Source organism: Haliaeetus albicilla, chromosome 12 (genome assembly GCF_947461875.1).
Source record: "Haliaeetus albicilla chromosome 12, bHalAlb1.1, whole genome shotgun sequence".
Classification (NCBI taxonomy): domain Eukaryota; kingdom Metazoa; phylum Chordata; class Aves; order Accipitriformes; family Accipitridae; genus Haliaeetus; species Haliaeetus albicilla.
Genome location: NC_091494.1, coordinates 25,982,174 through 26,010,084, shown reverse-complemented (window position 1 = coordinate 26,010,084; position 27,911 = coordinate 25,982,174). Strand labels below are relative to the sequence as shown.

General features: G+C 45.4%; 1 protein-coding gene across 7 annotated transcripts in view; it reads left to right on the top strand.

Annotated features, from left to right (window-relative positions):
• Nucleotides 1-25,922, top strand: part of MEGF11 (multiple EGF like domains 11) — a 293,642-nt gene extending 267,720 nt beyond the window's left edge. For 2 of the 7 annotated variants that reach the window (XM_069798618.1, XM_069798617.1), the window contains 4 exons: nucleotides 8,706-8,772; nucleotides 15,694-15,750; nucleotides 22,638-22,844; nucleotides 23,387-25,922. In XM_069798618.1, coding sequence (XP_069654719.1) covers nucleotides 8,706-8,772; nucleotides 15,694-15,750; nucleotides 22,638-22,844; nucleotides 23,387-23,547 — 492 coding nt within the window. In that variant the 3' untranslated portion in view covers nucleotides 23,548-25,922. Of the gene's footprint in view, nucleotides 1-8,705; nucleotides 8,773-15,693; nucleotides 15,751-21,490; nucleotides 22,845-23,386 lie in introns of those variants that run through there. The other 5 variants (XM_069798622.1, XM_069798619.1, XM_069798620.1 and 2 more) reach the window with 4 other exon arrangements.
• Nucleotides 25,923-27,911: the final 1,989 nt, after the last annotated feature.

Here is a 27,911-nt window from a genome sequence, read left to right as displayed (position 1 = left end):
AGAGGAAAAAGGGAATGCAATTGATTTCATCAGGGTTGTCAGCTTTAAAAATGATGGTACTTGCAGGCTGTGTCACCTTAATCCAAATGTAACTCTGCTAATTGGAAAGCCATGAGAACAGATTAATGCAAAAAAGACACTATTGTACGAGACAGGGTACATAAAAATATTTCTATGTGTGCTCCTCTAAGTAATTTCTTGGTTATTAAAAGAAAATCTCATTAAAATGTAATAAAAAGGCTGGCTCCAGAGATTTCTAGAGGAAAGTTTGGACAGATGTGTAAATATGTTTTCTGAGGTAGATGGTCCCCTTGCATCATGCATTTTTGCTCCCCAAACTGAAAATGCAAACACTCATAATGTCAGATTTATGATCAACACCATGAGTGTGGGTCTGGACCACTAATCCTGTTGCAGTCATTTAAATGAATTCAGAAGAGGTCAAAGCAAACACCTACCCTGGTTTCCCAGCCTGCAGTGCCATCTTGTCACAGAACTATTCAAATATTTAGCGGCCGAAAATGTTTAAAACCCAAGTGATGCATTTGGACTAGCCTGGAAGGTGCTCACACTGCTGTAGTACTGGCTATCAGTAGTTGGTCAGCAGATTGTCCTGATATTCAAAAAGGAAAAAACAATGGATCTGGTATTTTCAGGGCACTTATCAAAATATACTGCCTGATATTTCCTTTAGATCTCCCACCATCTTACTTATTTATGAGAATGCTTTGCAGTGCTGAATAGCTGAGGATGGCCAAAAATATGCTGCTTCTGTCTATGCAGTTCTCCAGCCAAGTAAGACAAAAGAGCATATAAAGCCCCTAATGGCTGCCTTAATGAGTTTCATTTCCAAATCAGTTTGTCTGGTGCCATTCCCACTTTCTGCAGGGAGATGTGCACAAGTTGTACTTGGAGGATTCATTTCTTTATAGAGCCAGCTGGGGTCACAAAGGAACCAGCACAGATGCAGAATGAAAAAAATGGCAAAGGAATCTCTGAACTGCTGAGCCAGAGCCCTGGATGTATTATCCTCACTGTGCTCAAGGGAGATCATACCTTGAGGCAATGGACTGGAGCCATTCCTCTATCACTTCTTTCAGAGAGACACTTTGGGCAAAGGTACAAAGGACAGGGCGACGGGGAGATGCAGCCCTGCTCCAGTTTAAGAAGTCTTTCTCTCTCATGTGCTCCCCCTGCCCTTCCTGTCCTCTTCTCTCTTTCTGTGTCTTATTTTGCCTTTTCTCTCCTCTTCCCTTGGTGTCTGCTCCACTCCGTTATCTTTTCTGGTTTTTCTCATATCCATTTTCCTATTGTCTTTTCTCGCCCAACTGTACACATACTATTTCTATTTTCCTTCCTCCTGTTTGTGCTTTCCTCTCCCAGCCCTGTACAGCTCAGCAAGGGTCAGCCTGGCTGCAGAGCACCGAACACAGCTGTCCTACACTGTTGGCTGCATTTACTGACCCTGCTGTTCACAGTGTACACAGTGGGTACTACACTAGGGAAACAAGGTGGACGAGGGTGGCTGATAGCAAAAGCTAAAAGGTCCAGCATTGCACTGACGACCGCAGTTTGCGAGGCAGATCTGTCTTCATAGGAAGGGAGCAGTGCCAAGACTTCCCACCTCTCTTCTAGGACCAGGAGGAAGGTATCTCAGCTCCTTGTTTCCCCTTTGCGAGACAGACATTTGGTCACTGCTCAGGACCCTACACGTCCTGAAGGTAGAAGCTTAGAAGTTGCTGAGTTGTGGTGAATGGAGTTAACTCCAGTTGGCGGCCGGTCACAAGTGGTGTTCCCCAGGGCTTCGTATTGGGGCCAGTTCTGTTTAATATCTTTATCAATGGTCTGGATGAGGGGATCAAGTGCACCCTCAGCAAGTCTGCAGGCAACACCAAGTTGGGCAGGAGTGTTGATCTGCTTGAGGGTAGGAAGGCTCTACAGAGGGATCAGGACAGGTTGGATCAATGGGCCGAGGCCATTTGTATGAGGTTCAACAAGGTTAAGTGCCGGGTCCTGCACTTGGGTCACAACAACCCCATGCAACGCTACAGGCTTGGGGAAGAGTGGTGGAAAGCTGCCTGGTGGAAAAGGACTTGGGGGTGTTGGTCGATAGCCAGCTGAATATGAGCCAGCAGTGTGCCCAGGTGGTCAAGACGGCCAACGGCATCCTGGCCTGTGTCAGAACTAGTGTGGCCAGCAGGAGCAGGGAGGTGATTGTTCCCCTGTACTCGGCCCTGGTGAGGCTGCACCTTGAGTCCTGTGTTCAGTTTTGGGCCCCTCACTACAAGACAGACATTGAGGTGTTGGAGTGTGTCCAGAGAAGAGCAGTGAAGCTGGTGAAGGGTCTAGAGAGCAAGTGCTACAAGGAGTGGCTGAGGGAACTGGGGTAGTTTAGCCTGGAGGAAAGAAGGCTGACGGGAGACCTTATTGCTCTCTACCTGAAAGGAGGTTGTAGCCAGGTGGGGGTCAGTCTCTTCTCCTGAGTAACAAGCAATAGGACAAGAGGAAATGGCCTCAAGTTGCACCAGGGGAGGTTTAGATTGGATATGAGGAAAAATTTCTTCACCAAAAGGGTTGTCAAGCATTGGAACAGGCTGCCCAGGGAAGTGGTTGAGTCATGAATCCCTGGGGGTATTTAAAAAACATGTGGATGTAGCACTTAGGGATATGGTTTAGTGGTGGACTTGGCAGTGCTAGGTTAATGGTTTGACTCAATGATCTTAAAGGTCTTTTCCAACCTAAACGATTCTATGATTCTATGGCAAGTACAAGTGGAGGCATTTCAATCCTCCTGGTGTATACAGGACTGGTTAGTTGTGCTGGTGGAGTGCTCAGACTGGAACACATGCAGGCAAAAGCAAGTGGGAGGATAAGGGGGAACATATGAGAAAAGACTAAAAGAAGGCTTGGCTTCTTTTATCTAGCAAAATGAATGCTGAGAGGGAGTATGATTGCCATCTATAAATACGACGAGGTAAACACTAGGAGGGAGAAGAGCTATTTAAGTTAGATGACAGAGCTGGCACAAGAACAAATGAGGATGAACTGGCCATGAATGCATCGAAGCTGGAAATTAGATTTCTAACATCAGATCAGTGAGATTTTGGAATAGCTTCCCAGTAAGACTAATGGGACAAAGAAATCTGATTACTGTTAAAATGGAGCTTGATCAGCTATCTAAGTGATTATGTGCCTGAGTGTTTGCAGTAAAAGGTGGCTGGATGCGGGACTCAGTGATCAAAGCCCTTCCAGTCCTGTGTCCCTAAAGCCTGCTCCAGCTGCCAGCAGGAGTTTGTAGGGCTGAGCTTTGTCTCTGTGCAAGGTCCAGGAGAATGGCTCTGCATCTCTGGGGTTAAGGAGGAGGCAGAGCTTCCTGCATCTCAGTGCAAGTTTTTAACTACCAGCACCTTGCTACAAGTAAAAGCTCTTCCCATGTGAGCGAACTTATAAAGTCAGCTTGGGTGAAATGCTGGCCCCATTGAAATCAATAGATATTTTACTGTCAGTTTAAGGCAAGCCAAAATTCGACCTTTGCTTATTAGCTCCTACAAGTAGGTTTGGTCTTTATTCTTATGACATGTGCAGCAGGAAATAACAACAATGCTGCAAGTTACCAAGGAGTATCATGCATTAACTCAAGTGAAATTGTGCCGCAGAACTACTGCACCAAAATTTTCCAAAGCAGATAAATAGAGATACACACTTACCTCCATACCCATGTCTTCACATCAGAGCTCTCATTGCTTGAGTTAAAGACCAGATTTTCAGATGCTGAGGACCCATTTTGCTCAGAGGGCATTCAGTGGCACCATTCACAGAACCACTCTTAGTGCTTCAATGCCAGCTCTGTATTTTGAGTTTTTGAATTGTGCATGAATGTAGGAATATAGCTCACTTTCACAAAAAGCTGCAAAAGTTTGTGAAGAATACTCTGTATAATGAGGCTGCTGCACTGGTGTGTCACAAGCAAATGGAGGATTCCCACCTTGCACTTTTCCAGAACGCTTAATTCTACCCTCGCTCCCTACCAAAGGAGAACAGCGTCACAGCTAGAGTCCAGGTGTTTCTGGTTTCTACAGACATCATAAAAATAAATTGCTATTAGATGTCCTGAATTTTTAAAGCCAGCAGATTCACATCTATTAAAGGAAGTTCTAAATTCTACCAAAGACTTCACATAAAATTAGAAACTGCAAAACAGAGGTCACTGGAAATGGTCTGACTGGATGTCACCCAGCTAACAAAAAGGAATTCAACCACAGAAAGCATCATTAAAGTACCTTTGACTAAAACTCGCCCAAGAAAAAGGAGGACTGCAAATACAGAATAGCTGCAGGATGGCCATCTAAAACTGAGAAACACAGGCTTGGACCATGGAAACCTGAAGTCATTAGTCAGGGAAGTTAATGGCAAAACTCTTAACAGTTGGTCTCCTGGAGGATAAAGGTATGATGAAGTTCCTGCCAGCGCTTCTTTGCCTAATCACCATGGACTTATTTAAAAACCTGAGCATTGACAAATGGCATGTTGGTGATCAGCTTGTCATGGTGATCTGTCCAGCTATTTCAGATGAGCAGATAGTGACTTTGCTTTACTCATGCTAGTATCTCATTGATCTTAAAGGAAAAGTTGCCAGATATGGGGTAGTTTTAAGCAAATTGCTTAAATTACAAGCTAGGATTTTTAGTGGATAAATTTACTATGAAGTATTTTTTACTCCAGAAAAGCAATTTTGCTTCACACTAAAAATTGAAGTATCTTCTATCTTAAAAAAAAAAAGTTAACAAATTATAGTGTGTTAAGAAATGATAGTGGCACAAAGAGACAGCTATAATCACATTTCTTTGTAATTACTGCATTCCGAAAAACTTAGAAATGTCCCCAAATCATTTCATTAAAAAAAAAATCAATTTTAGCCCATAGCTCTTCATGCCAAATTTTGGGTTTGTGAGCTGATTTATAAATCCTGCAAAAACACAGCTTTTAATAGAAACCCCAAGACTTTAATAAATGTGATTTAATTGGTGCAGCTGGATTGAAAATCAGCATTCATGTTATTTCTGCAAGTTTTGAAATGAAGAAAAAAGCCGTGGGCTCCGCTGATGAAAGCTGACAGTGCCATTAGTGGGGCTGCACTGATTTACACAGGCTGAGCATAGGGCCAGGAGTCGGCTTCCTTCCTCTGTGACTACATTACAAACCGATCTGCTTTTCATCGCCTTGCTGTTGGTTGTTTGCTCTGACTGCCCCATCTGTCCATACTGTGTATCTGCTGTCAGTGTTTATGTTCCCAGTTTTGGGGGAGTACAAGGAACTGCTGAATGATAAAGAAATTACTCCTGTGTTGTCAACTGGGAGATGCCAGATGCACAGCCCATGCCAGGAGCAAGGATGTGCACTCACAGCCACTGCTCTTGGGCAATGATTGCTCTAGAAATATTCCAGACAACAAGCTTTATCAACTTTCTCTCTGCTCTGGGCATATCCTTGGGGAGAGTGGCTGGTGCAAAGGTGCCTAATGAGCTGATGACACATGTTACCTTAGTGGGAATATATAGAGACAGAAGATGAGAAGGAACAGGACGAGGCACTAGATATAGCTACCACTGCGCTGCTGGTGCTGTCTGATGTGAGATTCATGGACTGTAGGGCCACAAGGGACCATTGTGATCATCTGGCTTCACTTCCCGCACAGCGCAGGGCACAGAACCGCCCTGAATTAATGATTCTTTCAAGGTCAGTGCTGGTGGCTCAGCAGCAGGGTCTCTTTCAACCAGAGCCTGGCTTTAAGATGGATTTGAAATGGGCTCCTTTCAGTGTGCTGGCATTAAGCTATCTTTGTCTGTGTGTGTACCTGTGTGTATACCTTCATATATATATATATATATATATGTATATATATACGCACACGTCTGTGTGTGTGTATGGTCAGCATATTTGTGCTATTGTGTGTCCTGAATCTTTCTTGCAGGCTGGAGTTCAGCCCATCTGGAGCACAATTACATGCTTTGCAAATGATGAAACCTATTTGTGTAAAAGCTTCAGCTGAATAGCTCTAAAATACTGGGCAGTTGCTTGTAGAGAGACCCAACATTTTGTGTGTGCGTGTGTGTGTGCGTGCGCGCACAGCCTTTTCTATCTGTGCTGTCTCCTGTGTCTCTGTGCAGTGCTCACACCATGGTTTCCCCTGTGTCTGATTAAGCCAGGGCAGATTACATTTGGTGTAAAAACTCATCAGACCACTTTCTGCGGCCTGAATCAATGGAATTCAATCAGCAGGATTCAGTCGATGAGGGCAAGGTTTTGCCTCTGGTTGTTACAAATCTTCACCCAAATGAAACCTAGTTTCTGCAATCAGATAAAAGCTTCTAAATGTCAATGTGCAGTTTGTAATATATAGTGTAGTTGTCCTAAATGTGGTGCTCCTGGTAGAGAGGAGTATTTGCAGATGCTTTCCCTAAAGATAAGGGAGAGGCTGCAGAGCTCTGCAGCTTTGTCTTCAGTGACCGAGCTTTGGGGAAGCTTGCAGAAGAACATCTGCCTGGCTGGGAGGATCCTGCTGGTCCCCATTGCCCTATTTATAGAGAAATTTTGCCAGAGGAGATTTCCTGACCCTAAGCCTTCCCCAGTGTGGTCACTACCTAAACCAAGGGGCAGAGCAGCTGCATGACTGCCCAGCCTCATGCCCTCCTCCCCTCTCTTGGTCCAGCATTTCTCCTTCATGCTGTATTTCTCCACCTCCCATGACATGGTTGTTCCTTGCAGGTCATGGTGTGCTCCTTGCGGCAGACTCAACTGGCTAAACCACTTTGCTCGGTGACTGCTCTGCCCCTGAGATTGTGTCTGTGTTACATGGCACAGAGCAGCATCCCTGACTGCTACATGGGATGGCCCTTTTATCCCTCCCCATCTGGCTGTGTTTCCTTTAAGCAAATCTCTCCAAAACAGGGTTTGGGCCATCGTGTCTCTTTGCACAGCACCCTGCACAGTGCACCTCACCCTTCGCTGGGTTCCTGGGCTGGTAGCACAACGTAAAGGTATTTGTGACCCCACGCTCAGGGGACGCGTGGGACTACATGTCCTGAGGGGACAGGGCCACGTCCCCCTTCCTTCAGGTGGCACATGCACTTTCAGGTATTTCCAGGAGTGTTGGGGGACTCTGGGCTTCCTGCAAAGCCATCCTCAGTGTCCGGGAACAGTGGGCGCTCTGCAGACACAGGGACACTGCGGGGCTGCCGCACCCTGAAGTGGGGTGGCTGTGGCACTGAGGGCTGTTAAATAGGACTTTGAAGGTAGGTGAAAATACCTTTGGCGTCTGGCTGTAGGTGCTGTGTGCCAGCGGGGCAATAGCCTTCAACATATCAGTGGGGTTTTTTGTTCCAGGTCTTAAAACCCGTTATGAAAGTAAGGAAAAATTAATGAGAAATCAGGAAAAATGAAATGTTGTGGTAATTTTGAATACTTTATTTCGATTTTAACCTCCTTTATTGTTACGCATTTTCTTGTAAATACCGTAAAATAGCAGAGCTGAACCCTCTGAAACAGAGGCAGAAGGCTTTCCAGTTTGGAAGCAGACACAGGACAGCAACAATGGCTTCATAACTTTAATTTTTCAGAAACAGGGTTGGGATTTGCTCTTGAACTGACACTTCCTCAGGACCAGCTGTACTTTCAGCAGGTGTAGCTTTCAAGGAAAAAATGTCAAGGTGGAAAACTCAGCAGCTCTAGCAACTACAGTGATTCATAGACCCTCCTTGCCGGGACTCAACTGGTCACCATATGCTTTGTAGAGCCACTTTTGCTGTGGTGCCCCAGCCTAGTGGAGCCATGCACCCCCAAAATGGCAGCCCCCCTCCTTTCACTGACCGTCACAAGAGACACTCCAGCGAGCTCGCTCCAGGTCCCCCAAATCCCCATCCCTCAGGCAGAAGCTGTGCTTGCCTCTTGACGTTGTTGCGCATTACCTAGCTCAAATGAGACTCCTACAAATGGCAGAAAAAATCAAGAGCATATTGACACATGTGCTTAATACAATAGCAAACTTCTGCAGATAGAACCACTCCGGCAACGCAGGCTCTGCCCGGCCACCCCTCTCCAGCCACGCTGGCACAGGAGCCAGCAGCACCCTGGGCACATGGGGGTCCCAGCTGCCACACTGCAAGAGGTGTTTTTCCAACAGTAGTGTCTGGATGGCAGCCCTGGACTCCTCTCTGCTTGTGCTGGCAGATCTGCACGGGGCTTTATGCTTCATTATTGCCAATGTTATTTTCCTTGAATTGAAAGAAATCTTGTAGCCATTACATCTCTTTTAACTAAATACACAGATGTATTAGCAAATCCCCTTTGTTCCAAATGGCTCCTGTCCGCATGCTTATGTAGGTGGTTTTGATCCATCCATCTTCATTAGTTTGAAACTGCTGGCATGTCACTTCATGTACACAGGCATTTGAGTCGTGATTACTGGTTACTGAAGGAATTCTTGTATTTTCCAGCATGCTTGCGTTCATTGCTTGGTGAAGTGACTTTCCTTTGTGATTTTCCCTAATGCTAGTGAACTGTCAAATTCATACAGATAAAGAACTGAAATGGTGAGGCCAAGGTAACAGTCATCTCCCATTTTTATTCGTGACATCATTGGGCTGAAGTCTTGGGTGGGAACTGTCTGTTTATTTCAGCATTAACCCATTATCATACTTTTTGAACAGCTCAGTAACAAAATCCTTGACAGAGAAACTGCAGACTGGAGACCCTACAGCTATCTGAATGAACTAGGTCAGTAAGTTTTAAACAGTTTAATCACTTTAGTAGACTTCAGAGCAATTCCAAATCCAAATCAGCCTTTCATAAAGGCATTAACAATAATGAAGAATATTGGTGGTGTCTTTATTTCACAATCAGAATTGCCGGTAGTGAAAGATGGAGAATTGAAAATTGTGTCCTTTACCACAAACCACAGATTGGGAAAGCAGAGTCAATATTCATTATAGTCTCCCTTCCTAGGTTGCTCGGTTGAATCACTATCATCTACTCTAGAAGTGTTTTCTAAGGACTAACTTAGAACATTAAAAATTCAAATTTAGGATTTTTTTTTTCCACGCTGAATAAGGTTTAGCACTAAATACTGGCATCTTGATAAAACTCTGGAGCCTCTGGTGGGAGCTGGAGCATGCAATACACCCTGTTATCTCCCAGTTAATCATTCAGTGGACATTTTTCAGGCAATTTTGAACAACCAGCCAGTGCAAACAAGCCAAGAGTGAAGTTTAATTGCTCTTTCCGAGTTTATTCTCCCTGGCTTCAGTTTTAACAGGGTTTTTAGCAGCTCTTATCTCAAAGCCTATCCAGATTTAGTGCTTTGGATGCTATTTGTTTTCCTATCTGAGCACTTGGAGTTTAGCTTGTCAGTGGCAGAAAGCATTTGCTCTTTCCTTTACTGGGATTACTAATATCTTACTGAAAATTTGCAGTATGGGGTAAAGTGCAGTATTAAGTGATATTATGGGATTTTTAAGGTCAACTATCTCACAGCTCACGTGGCAAAGGAATTAACATAGGGCACCACCAGGCATCACATCTTGTCACTGCTCTTTTGGTCACAAACCATGCCCTCCTCCAAAGATCAAGTCTTCCCTGCATCAGGAAAATCACAAACTTGTCAAGCTTCAATGCAAAACCTTTTCCATCATTATCAACCATTAATGTTTTCTTCTGTATAATAAGCTGCAGAACAGCTGTTGTGCTTATCTGTACTTAACATGGAGAGTTGGGGGAGGTGAGGATTTCCAAATGCTCCTCAAATCAAGTTACTTTTCCTTTTACCATTTTACTGCTTTGCTCACTAGCTTTATTTGGTTTTATCTTGTGGTGCCCTGAATGCCCTGTGTGCCACATTTGTCCTGCATTCATTCATTTTATTTTTACTAGCAGAAGCAATGCTAAATGTCTTTGCAGTAAGAATGATGTAGAAGTGATAAATACTTTAGCTAAGTCATCTCCAGCAAAACAGTCACAATTTTTCCAAGGCATTTTGCATCCCAGATACTTTTTTCCTTTTTTTTTTTGTTTCTTTCAAGATGTCTTTTTCACACTAATTAATAAATATGAGATATTTTCTTCTTCCCTTTCAGTACAAAGACTAATGCTTGCTTATGCTAACTTTCATAATGTTGAATTCTTGCTCAGATCAAGGCCATTTTTACATGAAACTGTAAAATGTTTTCATGGTATTACTTTTATCCAAGAAAAGCTGCAGATTCCATTTACCTGTGCAAATTTCGTAAGAAAGTTAAAAACTTCCATTTTGAATTGTAAACATAAAATATAAGTGAAGCCTAATAAGGTCACATAGGGGATCTTGACCTTTAAGCTGCATCATGCATGGAAGTACCAAAGAGTTAAAGAGGTGTACCACCTTCTCATCCCACCATGAATGAGCCTTAGTTTTTATGACACAGATGGTCCAGCTCATGGGTTGGAATAGCAGCCAAGCATTGTGCATGGCTGGATTCAATTAAAAATAGTTAAAATAGCAGTGGACAACTCTTCCGTTGTGAAGTGTTGTAGAGAGCAGATGTGTAAGTGAGCTAGAGGCAGGGAAGAAGACTCAAAGGGAAATTGAAGAGAAGTTTGGAATGGATGGAAACCCCTCAACTCTTCTGGTCACCTCCCTTTTTCTTCAGCCAGTGACTCCTCCAGCTGAGGCAGTGGTCCCAAAGGATAGGCTCTTTGGACCAACCAGATGAGAAAGAGCATCAGGCTCACAAAAATGTCTGTAGGCTTGTTAGAAATTGCAAGTGTCATAAATACAAATTATAGTTGGGGGAAAGGAAATTGTAAGAATATCCATGTGAAAATTAACTCGGACACTAATCTTCTAAAACCTGCAATCATAAGGAGTTTTCTTAATTCCTTTTTTTTTTTTTTTTTTTTTTTTGACCTATGAAACACATTTCTGATCAAATACTGTGCTCAAAGTTGGATGCTGTCCAGACCTGTCCCCGGCTGACACCTTTTGTATTTTCAACTGTAGCATACCATCACTTTTCAGGGTCATGGCTGTGCTTAGAGTGAATATAAGAATTCAGGGACTCTTCCGATGGGGAAAACCTTGCTTCTCGATACCACACTGGATCCAGGCTCAGACCCCCACTTTGATCTCACAGCTCAGGGAGAGCAGGAGAAGCAGCTACTCCCAAGGAGAAGGTGCTGCCTTATGCAGGAGCAGCGGCTGGCAGCTCAAGAGAAGCCAGAAGACTGTTCCTAGCAGAAGCAGAGCACTACTGCTCAGCTGATTGATGGTATCATGCCCTTTTCTGTGTGCTTGGCACCACAGCTCCTCACTTCCAAGCAATGTATCTCTATATCTGTGTCTAAAAGAGGATCAACAGAATGCTTTCTGGAAATACCATGTACTTTCTATTTGCTTGTGTATCTCATAAAGGCAACCCCACAGGTAATGGGCACGTGAGTGCTTTAATTAACCCCTCTTTGCTCTCCTCACTCTTGCAGGCTGCTCTTTTACAGCTTTAGAAAACACCTTTTCATTGCTCACAGTTTGCATCATTGGCCTTTGCTGAGTCAGGAGTCATTCCTCAGACATTTTATTTGGAAACAGAAAGAAAGAAAGATGTTCTCTGAGGGAGCAGAGAAAGGGCTGTTCATACCGAGAGGGCTCAGGGCCAAAGGAACAGCCCATTTCAGAGTCCATCATGGTCCTTATTTCAGATGCATGTCCTACACAGTGCCACAGCAGCACAGATCAAGGAGATGATAGAACAAACACAGCAAGGAAGCGTGAGAGTGAATCAGCCTGACCCAGCACCAGCTTCCTGGGAAGAGTGTGGGTCGGAGGGCCAGAGGCTGTTAGCTATACGTGATGCTAAGAAAAACTATTTAGTCTTAACAGAGGACCCAATGTTAACTCCTATATCTAAGTCAATGTGTATGTTCCCTCTGATATCAGTGGGGCTCTCTTTGAGCCTAACAGGAAGACATTGTATAGAAAAACATGAATCTTACATATGTGTATGCATGTCTATGCATATATACTATATATATATAGAAGTAAACCTATGTATATCCACTGCACATACACGTACAGCGGATCTTACTAGACTACAGGTATTTTGCCTGTTTTGCAGGACTTCGGTTGCCAGGTTTGTGCTCTTTCCAGCTGGGAAATACAAGGAGCAGAACAAAGCCTGTGGTTTTACTGCTGGCACATTTGCTTGTGAGCTTCAAATACCAGGCTTTGTCAGAGAGATAACCATATCTGTTAAATGGAGTCTAGTAATGAGCACATTTGCACAAGTAATCCTCATGGACGTGTTCTTGAGATCAGAGTTTGGGGACTCTGTGGTGCCAAGAAGAGGCGGCTTTGTCACTTGCTGTGTGTCACTACCTGTTCAATGCAGCCTAGTCCTACTAGGTTCAAGGAATGGGTTATCTTTGCATTTTCTATTCGCTGTCTCTTGTTGCAGAACCGGACTTGTTTGCCCTGTGACTAATCTCTCTTGCTCTAGTCCAGTCTTCATTAAGCAATTGCAGAGTCCAGCTTCCAGCTCCTATTCCAAAGCAGGTCAAAAGTCCTAAACCACCTGCTGAGATCAGAAAAGGTTGTTATGCTCATTAGCTTGAGTGCGGGGCACAGCAGGCTGCAGACAAAAATGGTTTTATCTGTAATGTTTTTTTAACAGCAGTCCTCAAGGCAGAGACTAAAGTGTGATTTGCAGCACATCTTGAGTGACTCAAAGCTGCTTTTATTCCAGAGGACCAAAGCCACAAAGTTTGACTCAGAGCTGACTTTGCATTTCCCTCAAAGCCAAGAGGTGAGGAAAAATATTTCCAGCTGAGACTCTGATTTCACCCCAGCAGACAATTTATCTTCAAACTTAAACCTAGACTTTCCTGAAGTGCTAGATTCCTGGCCTGTTTAGGGCTTTTCCACATTAACTACTTTTGCAGTTTAAAAAATAATATATCCATCATTCATTTCACCTCCTGAGGAATGCAATGAATACAAAAAAATGGGTCATAAACCCCACAGAATTATAACAGACATAAAAGACTAAAGGCAGAATTACAGGGAGTAGGTTGGGAAGGGCTTTGAGGGGTCGTGTAGCCCTCCCAAGGCATCTATCCTGGTGTATCCCACCTTTTCTTAGCCATCCTCCTATAAGAAGGTTTCTGAGTTTTCTACAGCTACACTGGAGTGAGAGAGAACTGAGGTCAGGCGTGGCAATGTGCTATTTTGCAGCTCAGTGTGGGCAAGGACTGCCTGTTACCTGACTCAGAACCAGAAGTCAGGCTCACCCAGACAAGCCCTGTATTAATACAGCAGCCTGCCCTCCGGGAGGGTCTCACAGCAAGTTTGGGCTTACTCAGAGCAAGCACGGTGATCTCTGCTGCTGCAGAAGCCCTTCCAGACGTGCCTGACGTTTCCAGTAGGACTGGCAGGAGCTCACGTGGAGCCGAGCTGAGGAAATATGCTCAGAAGGTAGAGTCCTTCCCTTCTGAGCCACCAAAAGTGCTGGCTGATACTGCTGCATCCTTACAGCAGCCCCAAGGCTCCAGCCTTTGTTCAGGTCTTCACAGTTGCAATGGGAACACTTCTGTAAAGATCTGATGAGGATGCTCAGAACAGATGCAACATTCTTGTACAAGGACAGACTGTGCAGTGAGCACAGCTAACCATTCCCTGGGTAACCTGTGTTTTGATAAGTCACTTGAATAATGGTCCTTATTCTAACCATCATCTCATTAGTCCCCAGCAGTTACGAGGCCACTGTCCTACAGGATCACTCCTGTGTTTTTTGCTGCTTGCTTTGTCTCTAACTCTGACATGGCTGGTGGATATTTTAAAGATACTGGGGAGGACCAGGTCATAGTCCTGAGCAAAGTTATTCATCCCCATCTTCTGAAGCCCAGGGCTCTTCCAGTGTTGCTGTTGCACCACATGAGCAATGCTGTGTCCAATGCACCTCCCCATGGGTCAGCCTGGGTCTGCTTCACTTCCCTGCCACTGCTCTCTCTTCATGGGTACAGGCCCTTTCACCCTGTAGCCCTGGCTGTGTGCTCACCAGCTTCTTACACGCCAGCCTTGCTCTGTGTGGTGTGACTGCTTCTTACCCGAGGCACCCTGCGTGTTTGCCTGTGAAGCTGGCCCAAATACTGCTTGGGCATTCCTGCCCCTGGAAGCATGCTCAGCCCTGGCACGAGGACCTGTGATCACCAGGGATGGCCTTTGGGAGCACAGCTGCTGGGAAAGAGGGCACCAGCCCTGTGGATGTGAGCCAAGGGGTCCAGCCTCTTCCATCAGGAGTCTGCCCTAGCACAATAGAGAAGAGAAAAAAAAGCACACAGCTAATACCATTATGTGAAAGAGCTTCCCCACTATGCCCAAACTGCCCAGTCAGCCTTGTCTTCTGCATCTTTTTTTCAGGGGGTGAGTCTGGGAATTGGCTCAGGACGGGTGGTGGAAAACAAAGCAGGAAGTGCTCAGGTGGTTTGGGGGTGTCACTCTTGGCCAAATGGAAGGAGCCCCGTCATAGAGAGCCTGTTGCATACCACCAGCCCTTTTCCTGTGCTCCGGGATGGGCACCGAGAATCAGAGCAAAGGGGGTTGTCTTTGATGTGCCAGTAACACATTTATTGTCTAATTTAGTGATTTTCCTCATTTAGCAAAAAACCAAAGCTGTCATGATAAAGGGACTGGTACGGCATTGCCAGTGGTGGTGGCAGCTTTTTCTGTAGAGAGCAGGGAGACATGCAAGGACAAATAGCTGGGCGACCTCTGGGACATGCTGTTTGCAGGGTTCTTTTACCAGCTTAACTTAGTTACTTGATTGGGAATCCCATAAGGCACAAAAACATTTCTATCTCAGTAACCAAATTTGTGTTGATTTTGCTAGTCAATAAGAAATATCAGACTCTATAGTTAAAAAGATTTAAAGGCTTACATTAGATTTTCCATTTGATTGATATCTAGGATAATGTGCAGTAGTGAAGATGGAAAAGGTTCCCATCCCCTTCTATCTCTGCTTCTGTAAGGAACAGCAAGTTCTTATGGAGCTGCATAAGGCAGAAGTCTTTGCTATCAGCTCTCTGCTCTCAGTTGCTGCATTTTCAGACCACTGTAGTCACTTAGGGACGATTGTCACATCAGTTATTGAACTGTGCCAATTTATAAGCAAAGTCATATTAGGTAATTTAGAAAGATTGTAGACACCTTAGCATCTAAGACTGTGAATTAAATAACATACTATCCACGAATGAAACAAAGCCTAAAATTAGTCACAGAATAATGTAACATAACCTGAAGACTCAAATTTGAAAGGATATGTTTTAGGCTTCTTTTACTGATCCAGTCCAGTGTTTCAGTAATGAACGTGTCGGCAGATGATTTTTTTTTTCTGTTCTCCTGATGGATAGCTGTTCTTGGTAATGAGCAGTACCCTGCTTCAGGAAAGCCCTCCCTTCCAGGGCAGCTCTTAAGCATATGCATAATTTTAGGTGTGCACAGAATCCCCACTGAAGCTGAGTGCATGCTTACAGCTGAGGATGTGCTTAAGAGCCTCCCTAAATGGGGGCCTTGATGTACAATTTAGAGGAAAGAATATATGCTGCTCAGTAGTCAAAGCAATCCAATTTACATAAATATTTATTTGTTTTCCATTATATATCATTTTTATGCAGGTGCTTGTGGGATGGATAGACGTCAGAACACATACATAATGGAAAAAAGCTTCAAAGGTATGGTATCCAGTGCCTGCAGTCACCCTGGCAAAGAGTTTGAGGAGGGTGTCGTAGAAGAGGTGAGATAGGAGACCTGAGCACCCGGGAGAGTGGCCATGCAGAGACAGAAAGGGACAGAGCAATTACCTACAAAATATGCCTGCGTGGCTCAGCTGGCAGCACTCTTGACTCCGAGCCAGATGACTGGGGCCCATGAATTATGGATGCAAGTCTTTACAAGGCCGTAGGCTCCTGCCTTGGCAAAGCAGCATAAGACAAAAAGGGAGGGCTTTGCTGCAGGGACAGGACGTGCAGGTGGAGCTGTCTGGCCAGGGGAAGCTCTTTTAGGACTTACTAGCCATCCTACAAGGGCTTTCTGGCGGCAGTTGCTGATGACAGACTGGTGCATTTGCCTGCTAAGTCGTGGCTCTGTAAGGCTCTTAGCCATCCTGAGCTTAAACAAAGCCACTAGAAAACAAGCTGACCCTGCTATATGGCCTTTGCTGAGAGAGATTTATAGCAGAGCTTGAGAAAAGACCTCACTCAGTACATTAACCAGTCACACTGGCATGAAGCAATTAATGGGCATTGACTCCAGGGCAGTTCTAAAAAGGGATCATAGATGAGTCATGAGCACAAGGCCCAATGATTTTAGATTTCAGTTGTCCTGCAGGTTTACATTCAAAATATTCCAGTTATGTATGGACTACAAGACCACTTGGCACAGTGGTCCCCACAAGCTCCCGACTGACTGGGCTGGGGTTTGGCACGCTGAACTTGCGGTCCAGAAGCTGGAGCAAGGACTCTGACTCATTCGGAATAGGCAGGTTTCAGGCTGAGATCCTTGATCAGAATTTGAGGGTGTTGTGTCTGTACACACCAGCTGGGAATGTCCCTCCATCAGCCGAGGAGATAAACACTGCACAGCCTCTTTCCATAATGTCCTTGAGCTGGTATCGGCTGAGTAATGGGGAAAATGGTACCTTCACACAGAGCTGGTTTCAAGACACCCACTGGTCTGCTATGGCTGAGGTGTTACAGAGCAAGACCTTTATCTGAACTAACAAGGAATATTGAAAGCTAGTCCACACGAAAAGCAATGACCAGCTTATAGCCAGGCCTAGAGAATGCTAATCACTTCATAGCTGCTGTTTACAAAATAAAGTGATATAATATTTACAAAAACATCACCTTACCACACAGAATCACCAAAGGAAACCAATAATCTGTGACCAAGTCTTTCTCAATAAAGCTAAATTTAAAATATTAAAAGGATTATGTATGTATATTTGTCTCAATCCACTGGTTTCCGCTACCTCAGTGATTCTCTTTTTCAGAAAAAAAAAAATCTTATTATAGCCTAGCTAGTTGTTCTCTTTACATAGAACTATTAATTTCAAGATCAGTTTAAACTAAATTACTGTGTTTACAAACTGCTTTAAACATACATACAGTAGGAATTCCTATCCATAGACACAGTCACACAGAGAGTGGGGTACCAGTGTGAATGAGAGAAAAAGAACTACAGTAACAGTGAATTGTGAAATGTATTTTTTGCTGCTACATATTTTGTTTATTATATAGGATGTGAGCCATCTTCTTTACATGTTTATCTCCTTATGAATCGAAAAATCAGACCTAGAAGCCACATCAGGAAAGTTGCCGTGTTCTTTGTGGCTGCTCAGCTGCTGCAGACAGGCATGGCTGGCGCTGGCAAGGGCAGAGTGCCGGCGACACAGGAACACACCTGACTTCCCGGGGATTTTGGGTAGCTAACCTGCAGGTAGTTTGCAGCAGAGATTTCTCCAAAGCATCTGCCTTTGGATGGCTAAAGGTTTCCGACAGTCCAGTCTGAAGGTCAGTTTCTGGGTTCAGGCAGCCCTGGGGCTCTGGCAGCAGTATGGGCACTCCAGTCCCAGATGAGTCTCCTACCAGGAGCTGAGTGACGTGCCCGATGCTCAGTGCGCAGTGCTCCTCACCCTGCCAGGTCTTGTGTTGGCCCTGACTAGCCAAATTCATCCGAAAGATGGAGAGAAAGCATCTGCTAAGCTGGGTCATTCAGATAAAAGAAACTCCCAGTCCCAAAATTAAGATTCTGTCAGCAAAAAGGCTTGGCAGGCAGGTGCTTTGCTTTTATATACTTTTAGGCACTTTAAGGATGATGTCTTTTCCCATCAGTGTCTGCTAGGTCTAACTGCAGAAAGCCTGCCCTGCAGTCAAAAATCTGCTTTGGTGCTCCTGACCCCAGCTCAGAGCATTGCATAGGATACACTGCCAGGAAGGGGCATGGGGGTCCTGTGGCTTGAGGCTGAGTTCATGCTGTGGTGGACCTCGTTGGTCACCTGCTTCCCCCAGTTCTCCTCCGAGGAGACCAGAGCCCCCAGCTCCACAGCCCCTGCTCCACGCTAGCCTGGCTGGAGGCTGTCCACAGAGCAGGGCAGCCAGGAGAGGGATGTCCCTTTTGCAACCTGCCACTAGAAATGCAGTGGCCGTGCTGCTAGTGGAGGCTGGGGGGTCAGGCATGGCCAGTTTGTGTTTGCCAGGGTCACCCACAGACAAGCCCAGCTCACGTCACAGTGTCTGACAGCTCCTTGCGCTGGCAAAGCAGCAGGAACCCTCCGGGGCAGCGAGGGGCTAGATGCCGCGATGCCGGCTCTGAGCCCCGCGGCACATGGTGACAGTGGTTGAACAGTCACAAGGTTTTCAGAGCAGTTTCTTTCCTATGCATGGTGTTCAGTGATACTATTTCCAAGCTTCTCCTTGCAGCTGAGTCCTTCTCTATTTTTTAGGGTGGTTTTTTTTTTTTAAAATGAATGCTGTTGCACTAGTGGAATAATGTGACCTCAGGCACTAACATTTTAAGGAAAAAAACCATATGCTTTGCACAATAGCCAGCAAAATCCAAGCAGTTAGAAACACTAATGCATTTAGCTCAGGAACTGGGGGCTTGGTTCAGTGTGGTTTATTTGTTTGTTGTACAGGAATGTGTCCCCACAACTGTGTCACCCTCTGAAAAGCAGCAAGAAGCTATTCCTATGTTACTATCCTAGCAGCAGCAAAGGTTAGCCAGGATAATGAAAGCAGCCAGAAAGGCACGCTACACTGAATGACATCCATAAATGTGATTAAATAATAGGAGAGCATGTTTTACCTGTGTACATCATATTTCCTTAGCACTTCAAACGTGGCAGTAGGTACTGAGGCTTGTCATTAGTATGCCAGAGGATATTCAGGGCAAAAGAGAGGAACCTGGTCTGTGGGAGGGACAAGTACATTTCCAGACCCTGGTAACAAAAATAAAACCTCCTTCAAAGGTCTGGTGATTGGTATCCAGGCAACACAGAAGACAGGGACTTCAAAATTAGAGCGTATTCCCCATATTTCTCTAGTGCGTCCAGCTGATCAGCTTACACTTGCTTACAGCGAGTGCCAGCGCTGCTGGTGGCAATGCCACAGGTTGGCCTGAGCTTTGCACTTCCATGAGAGCTCGACCCTGTGGGTACATGGGAGGATGACAAGGCAGCATCGCCAGAGCTCACACATGGCCCACAGGGTGAATGGGCTGAGAATTTCTAAATACATTTGTTCTGGGGTAAATTAATTCATGAAATGAAATTTGACAATTGATGCCAGACTTTTTAATTATCCCCAAATTACCTTAGTAAAAAAGTAACTGAGATGCTTCCACATCCTTTAGAGTTAACTCTCTGCGATCTTGCGCATAATGTGTCTTGTGGGCTAATGACTCCCTGGTGTATAGCACGTTACCAAACATACGCTGGTGCTCCATAAATTATATTGTATCTAGAGCGAAGGGTCTAATCCCTAGCTAGACACAGAGTTCCCATTTGCGTCAGCGGGAATTGGCTCTTAGGCGTGCTGTTTCTCAATATCTTCTGGGAAGAGGCAATTCCTGCGGGAGGCCAAATGAGTCTGGGCAGCCCAAGTGGTATTTCGCTGGTCTTCCCTGGGAAGGGAAGGGCCGGTGCTGTGGCTACAGCCTGAGGGACACCTGCCTGGGAGGCAGTGTCAGCCCTAGCAGCAGTACAGGTGAATTTTAGCTTAGGAAGATAAAAGTAGCTGAGCTGGACTTAATAAAATATATGATGTGCTGGGATTTTTGCCTATGCCAGCTCTGATGTGCCCACTTCCATAAACAAAACAGCGCGGACCCACGCAGCTATTTACCTGCGTGCTACAGCACCGCAGGAGCAGGACTTCTCACGCTTCCCCCTGATTTTCACTGTAGTAGCCAGCAGTTTTTTATAATCTACATTTCATGAATCAAAACCCAGCTCTGTTTTGATTTGATCCCTCCCAGCCGTGGTGCTGACAGGGAGTGCTTTGTAGTGGACTCTTGGGGTGCCGGCAGCCCCACGCTCCCACATGGAGCTCGTTTTGCCCTCTTGTCCTCGCAGGGTCTGAAAGCCACACGGACCTATTCATGCTGCCCACTTTTCTGAACTCCTGCCTTTCACCCCCATGAGCATCTGCTCAGCAGCATGGCTTGAGGCAGAGAAGCAAGTTTGCGACAGTCTTCCTGTCCTCTTGCCCCAGAATTTAGAGCTGGCTTATTAAGGGCTGCCCAGGCTCTCCTGATGAGCACTACATGTTCCTAGTAGGCACCAGAAGCTGTAACTTGCTGGCAGGTGAAGCTGAGGGGTTTTTTTGGCTAAGAATGAACTAAAAGCCTCAGGGCTGAGTCTCTGCCCCTCATCGGAGCTGTGTCCCTGGAGTAGTGAGTGCTCCTGCACTGGCGTCAGCTTGGGCAGCGCTGGGAGCTTTCAGTTCCTTGCCCGCATGAGACAGTTCACCTATGTACAACCTTCCCAGTGACTGAAGAATGGGGCCCAGTCCGTATAGCACAGATATTTTTAGCCTAAAGATTTTTATTACAGGATTTGTTAGTCTTTATCTATTGTCTCCTCACCTTTAAACACTAATGGATCCTAGACTGTGTGGCACCTTAATTTAAGCCATATACGTAGCAAAAGCTATTAACACGGAGCTCGCTTATGTGTGGAAGCCATTGGACTTGCAGGGTTGCTCCATCGCTCATTAGAAGGACAGGATGGGACAGCTTTTCACTGACTTGCCTGTACTGGCATGGGGTTGGTAAAGCTGGAGGGCCAAACCCTGATGCCAACAGCTGGGTAATATTTGTGTTGCTTTGGTTCCTGGCTCCTGTGATGTACAAAACCAGATGCGTTTCACTTTGAAGCAAAGGCATTGTTAATCTCACCCAGGCTGAAGTCAGATGAGGACTTTCTTAACTTTATTACTAACTAAACATTGCACTGGTGCCACGGCCTCTGCCAGGCCTCATGTCCCTGATGGTCCCAGCATGGTCCAGCTGGTTGCTTTGCAGCAGAGCTTCCTACCAGGCTGGTTTCACTAACCCTGAGAGCTGAGGACTCTAACGATTTGCTCATACCACTGAAATTGGAGGACAGAGATGCAATAGCTTGCTACAGGCTGCAGGGCAGGACCTGATGCCTGCTCAGTGCTATCCCCCAGCTGAGCCAAGATGAAGGACACCAGGGCGCGGGGGCTGATGGACACACACACACACACACACACACAGACACAACCCCAGAGCTGATGGAGGGAGCATTGCACCACAGAGTGAAGCAAACCTCACAAGTGAGTTAGCAGGATGGGGCGGATAGGCACAGAGACAAAGTTTGTAAAGGAGAAGCGATATCTTGTTGTCTGTCTATTTCTTAACCTGAATTTCTCTTTTTGTCTCCCATACTAGATAGCGGGGGCAGCTGGGATTGCAGCTATTTTGCAAGTCCCGCTATTTCACCGGGAGTATTTCATATATACCAGGATCTGCCTTTGTACTGTAACCCAGCACAAGAAAATGCCTCATCTTTCATTGCATCGCTCTAATTCTAAATTAATGGCACTGCCCAGCAGGATGCACACAGCAGCAATGGCACGTTCTTGAATGTCAATGTTAAGACCTATTTATTCTCTGTTGGTTTTTTTTTTTTTATTTTTAAAGCAAGACTGGCACTGTACCTTGCAGCAGGCTGGCACACCCCAGCCAGGGTCACCGACAGGGGAGACCGGTGGTTACAACTCTCATGCCAAGCTTGTTGTCCCCGTGTAGCACCTCCTCCGTCACCATCTCCCGTTTTCTCCAGCCTAGGGGAGAGGAGCAGTAGATGTCTACAGCAGTGGGGGGGGGGGGGGGAAGCAAAGCAAAGCAAGGCTCCAATAGAGGCTTGTTCCCCCTGCGGAAACCCAAGTGTTCCCCACTAGCAGAAGCAGCCTCCTCACAGTCTTAATGGCAGAGGGAATACGAAGAAGTCGGTTTCTCCTGGTGCTGGATAGCCCCAGAAACAGGAGCGCTTGGAGGACATAGGCGCATACGCTGCACTGCTGCAGTTCTAAAGCCTACTGGAAATGTTTTGCATTCAAACACATGGCATTTGATGTTGACTAAAGCCCCTGGGACACTAAGCCTGTAGCTGGCCCAGCAGGCCAAGTACCAGCAGAAGGTCCTGCTTGCAGAGCCAACTCACCACAGCCACGTGCAGGGGTCTGTGGATCGGTGGGGCAGGAGGAGCGGGACTAAAATGTAGCTCCTTGGGAATTAGGGGAAGGGAGGGAAAGGACTACCACCTCAAATTAAATATTGCAGTAAATGACAACTAGAACCTTTTACAGCAAAACCTTCAGTATTGAGCAGGTTTTTATTTCTTTCCTGCTAGTGAGTTGTGGATGCAATGGTCTGGACACACCCAGAGCACAAGCGTTGGGTGTCTGCTGGATGCTTCAAGGATCTTCCTTACCCCCTGCCCCCCTGTCCCCCCACCCTTCCTGCAGAGGTTCAGTTGCAACTAACCTAAGCAAGCTAACAACTCTAACACTCCCACTGCGCTCTTGTTTTGCAGATTATATGAAAGAATCTGTGTGCAGCTCCAGCACTTGTTCTCTGAACAGCAGCGAAAACCCATATGCCACCATTAAAGACCCCCCCATTTTAACATGCAAACACTCCGAGAGCAGCTACGTGGAAATGAAATCGCCTGGTCACAGGGAGTCCCCATATTCAGAAATGCCACCTTCATCAACAGCCAATAAAAACATCTATGAAGTTGGTAAGCGGGGCAGGTGGCAGAAGGTCTCTTCCAACAGTTGGTGCATTTATCGTAGATGCTGATTGGTTTTTTTTCCCTTTCCTGACACAAGTAGCATGGACTTGGCACGGTGCAGAGAGGCTGGGGGAGAAGGCCTGTGCATTAGCATGTTCAGTTTGGGGACCTGAGTTCTGGGTGGGGGCCTGTGCAATGGTGGTGGATGTGAGCGTGGTACAGCACCAAATTGCTCCTACAGCCCCAGTGGAGGAAGGCTGCAGTCCCCTCTTTATGCTCATTTTAAACTGCTGCAAAGTCCAGCTGCAAGATTTTGAAAGCACAGAAATGTTGGTCTTTTGAAGACATTATCTTCAGGGCTTTTGGAACTGCCTGCCCTTGGGTCTTGGTCTGCCCCATGTGCTCCCTCATGCACTACCAGTAAAGCTGCAAGGGGAAGAGATGGTTTGGGAAGCTGATGTTCTGTGCTTGTGACAAAATACATGAGTAGAGTAACTAGTTTTGGGAGCACTGCTAGTTACTGTAACCCATTTACCTTGCTTCCCCAGAGCCCACTGTCAGCGTGGTCCAAGACGCCCGTGGTCGGAGTGCCAGTTACCTCCAAAATCCATATGACCTGCCTAGGAACAGTCACATTCCTAGTCACTACGACCTCCTCCCCGTAAGGCACAGCCCGACGCATGGGCCATCTTGGGACAAGCAGTCTTAAAGGGATGAACTTCACTGGTGCACTGTGCTGCAAACACAGACTTTGAGGAAGCAAAAGAGAAGACAATCCTTTTCTGTGCTGCAGGATGCTGACAGGACTTCAGACTGTCTTATGCAAGGACATAACGTAACACAACATCAGCTTGGGCCAGCTGCTGCTGCATGATGTTATTTATAAAGACATTTTTATATGGGTAACAGGAACTAACAAGAACCTCCTCCACGTGTGACGCTGACTACGTCACCCCAGGAAGGTGTCTACATGCTCCAGGCAAAAACTCTCCGTGGCATGTATTCTAACCCTGGCTTTGCTGTAAAATAAAACACAAAAACATGCTAAGTAGAAGGACTTACAGATGTACATTTCTACCAACTGCATCAAGAAACCTTTTACTGTTAGGAACAAGGTGACTAGGAATACACTGGAATGTATTTCACATCTTTGTCATGGAAATAGACATTTTTCTGAATGAAAGCAGGGAAATTTGTCATTTCACTGTCTGGAAACCTCATTTACTGCCATCACCATGTGCAACCTGTGCAGATCATGCTTGGTAATTAGCACTGAGATGTTCATCTTTATATTCAGTACCAGGGTATTTGAGTAGAGGAATATTAACACAGAGACATTCTGTGCAGTTTTTAAAATGTACCGTGTCTCGGCAAATGTCCACTGATCTTTGCTAATGACTTCAGTTTCAACGAGTCTCACATCCAGCTTACCACATTTTTAACAAGCTGTAAGATACTTTGACTGGCACAGATAGGCTTTAATTTTCCTTATACAGCTTCTATTTTATTAGATAAATCTACAGATTTGTCAGGCAGTGTAAACCAATGCACCTTCATTTTCTTCCCTGGGACACTGCAGGTTTGCACAGACTAAACCTGGTTTGGTTTCCTTTCCAAAAGCTAGCTTCTCTAGACCATCTTTACAAACCATCTCATCATGATTCACTTAACAGCATGCCATTTATGACACGCTTTAATTTGATGTGCATTACCATGTAGTGCAACTTTATCCGTTGATGATTCTACCTGAAATGTCATTAAATTGAGCAGAAACTGGGTTTTCTTTTTCAGCAGCTGTTTGTGAAGTAATTATCAAGGGGTTGGCTCATGGTATAGTTTTGGACTAAGCCACCATGATTTTTTTTTTTTTTTTGGTAATCTTTATTGACCTAGAAAGTAGGATATTTGCTGTTAAGCAGTTCCTTGTAGATTTTGAGCATGAAATAGTATTGATTCTAAGTATGTAATTTTATTAGGCAAACATGGAAGTAGCAAGTTGATTGCCTCTTAAATATAAAAAAAAAAAATTCTGTTGCACATTCGCCAGTCTGATGGAAGTGGAAGAAAATGAAACCAGCACCAAGCAGTTGCTCAAAGCATGATCACTCGTGTAACCTGCTGGTCTAGGGGACTGGTAAGAGGAGCCTTCCAGCTCGGAGGCAGCAGCTTGATTCTGGCTCCGAGTCACACCAGGCATCGGATCACTTGGAGCACCCTGGTGGGGCCCAGTCCGTGTCCTCACAGAGGGGCTCAGCCCTTGCCTCGGGGATCGAAGCCCCTGGCACAGCGGTACCAAGCCGCCGGCAGCCTGCACAGCACCCCTGGGCACCCTGCCACAACACGCTCGCGTCAGGGCGTGGGGAGCCCCGGCACCACGCTGCTGAAGGACCCAGGACCTCACCGGGTAGTCGGGTTGGCTCTGAACCCCCCTGTGCAAACCAAGAGTTTAGCAGCAAGACAGCCAAGCTGAGCTCAGAGATCCCCCAGGCTTCCAGAGCAGCAGATTTTCGTGTTGCAGGATAATGCCTAAGTAGTTACATGAATGCTGCATGTGTGCATGGGGGCAATGACTGATCAGCAATAGTAATTTTATTTTCCAGGAAAGCCTTATTTGAGATGTAAGTAGGCAATTATTTTGTAGGGCCAGTAGGAATATATTTTATGTACACGAATAGAAAGACTTACCTCAAAAATATCAAGAGAAAGGCAGTTTGATAAGGAATAGTCTTGTTAGAGTCCTACCTTGACACCTAGCACAAGCAGTCCCAGCTGCCGGCCTGACCAATGTTTGTGTGTCACTGTAAAGTTTGCGATGAGACTCCAGAGAGCAGAGATGTGCTCAGTTTGTTTTTTTTTTTTTCAAAGCTGGATTTTCAAACCAAATGCAATGATGTGCATAGAGCTTAACAGGAAAAAAAAAACAACAAAACCAACAAAAAAAAGTACCTTCTTGTATATTAGCATTAGCTTAAGAAATAGGCATCAAAATGGCAATACTTTTTTAAGGCAAGACAGATTTGTAATATATTTGTTCACTGTGCAAAGGTATCCTACCTTGTACAAAATAAATTTAATTTCTCTCAACGTGTATTTCTCAAATGTACTCATTTGCAGATTAAACCTTCCAGCCTGTGTTCAGGACCGAGCTCTCCAGGTGATGGGGCTGGTCACAAAGGGGCTGTCCCCCTCAACAAAAAAACCCACAGGCATCAGGCTTACAAGCCAGAAGTTGCAGGATTTCTCAGAAAACACAATGCTGTAATTCAGACTGTAATTTGGAGTTCATTCTGAGTAAGGCCTACCTTTAAAACAAAATGTAACTGGCTCTGTACATATCTTTCTCACAATTCAGCAGTTTAACCTTAGCGGGTCTGAGCAAGAGACCCCGGTGATGCACAAACCCAGCTGGAGAAGCTCCAACATACCTACAAAGAGCAATCTGGGGCGAAAGCCAACACCAGGTCTCTCTCTGATTTTCATGTGATACACTTCAGTGCATGTCGTGACAGTGCTCTGTGCCGCCAGCGGGTTGTTGTGCCTTCAGGTGGACACACTGGAGGATACAGGCCAGCGCGGTTACCCTACTGCACCCAGCAGTGAGGAGGCAGGACACACAACAGCTGTCTCAGCAGGTCTGACGGCGCTCCCAGGGAGCCTAACCAATAAATCACGAGCACAGATTTGAAGCAGAAACACCTTCAGGATTAACGACTCCCAGGCAATGCAGCGGACTGCTACATGTTGAAGCTTTTTCAGTATCTGTGCTTCGTATTTCTAAAAATCTTGTTAACTAAAGCCCAGCATGTAATCTTCTTATTTGACAAGCCACACTCAATAAGCTATTTAAGGCTGGAAATCCATCAGGTTTGAACTGATAGAATAAGTAATTCTAGCTTAATAAAAATTTCTTTAAATCAGAACAATTCCATGTCCTTCCTGCTTAAGAGCCAGAACCTCAACTCCCATCAAACACAAGAACCACTGATGCTCGCTGAACAGCTTTGTAAGTGTTAAGGTTGGGACTTTCAAATATGTAAATGATAGCAAAAGCTTTTGGCAAAAGCCAATTTTGTAGCATTATACAGAGTTCCCAGAAACTCCAAAAGCTCATTTGAGGGCCCAAAAGCAGTATCTGTTATAATCAGTTGTCTCCTGTTAGCAGAGAAGAGACACTTCAGTACAGAAGTAATGCCAATTACAGAAAAGAATGATTAATCAGCAGCTGAACGGGAACAATACCCAGTTGGGTCAGTGTTCAGACAGAATAAAGTCTTGCATTGTCTCTCCCAAAGCACTTTGTGAAGTACCTTCTTGTCCCAGGAGTGTCACCCAGCCCCGGGCCAGCCGGATCCACTGCCACAGCACCGCAGTGCTTAGTCAGGAAAAAGCAGTACGAAACCACAGACCACGAGACAAAGGCTTTAATAGGTAAGAAGTTACATCTCCGTACACACATCATCTGATTTTGCTTTAGAAGTCAATAGCTATGAAGGCTATACAAATTATTGCATGAGAATTTCATGTTCCATGTTGCAGCAGTTCATAAGTACAAAATCAGATTTTGCACAGCATTTCTGTCTAAGGCCTGTTTTATGATTATCAATTTTAAAGGTTTGGCAGGAAAAAAAAAAAATTAGAGTTCTTACTTCGTCTAACAGCACCCGCAGCCATTTCACAGCTGCCCAGGACTTAAACACAGCACTGTTTGTTGCGAGGTGAAGGAAGAAGCACGTGCACACATGCATACCCTGTGTGGGGCAGGGGCAGCCTCAGACAGCGATTTGTGCTCCCGCAGGCTTCGTTGCAGTGGCATTTGCTGCAGAAGGAAGCATCTTGCATAAAACCATGCGAAATCCAAACCTGACGTGACAGCTGAGTCAAGCTGCCTGCTTACATGAATCAGAAAAGGAAGCGAAGTGAAACTCATCCTGCATTTCCAGTTGACAAATTTGGAACTTGGCTGCTGCAGTAACTTGGTTAATTCCAAAATAGGCTCCAGTCCGGCCAGAGAAAGTGCTGTGAGAACACTCCCACAGTAAGTAAGGGCCCAGTCTTACACCTCATCCTCAGACT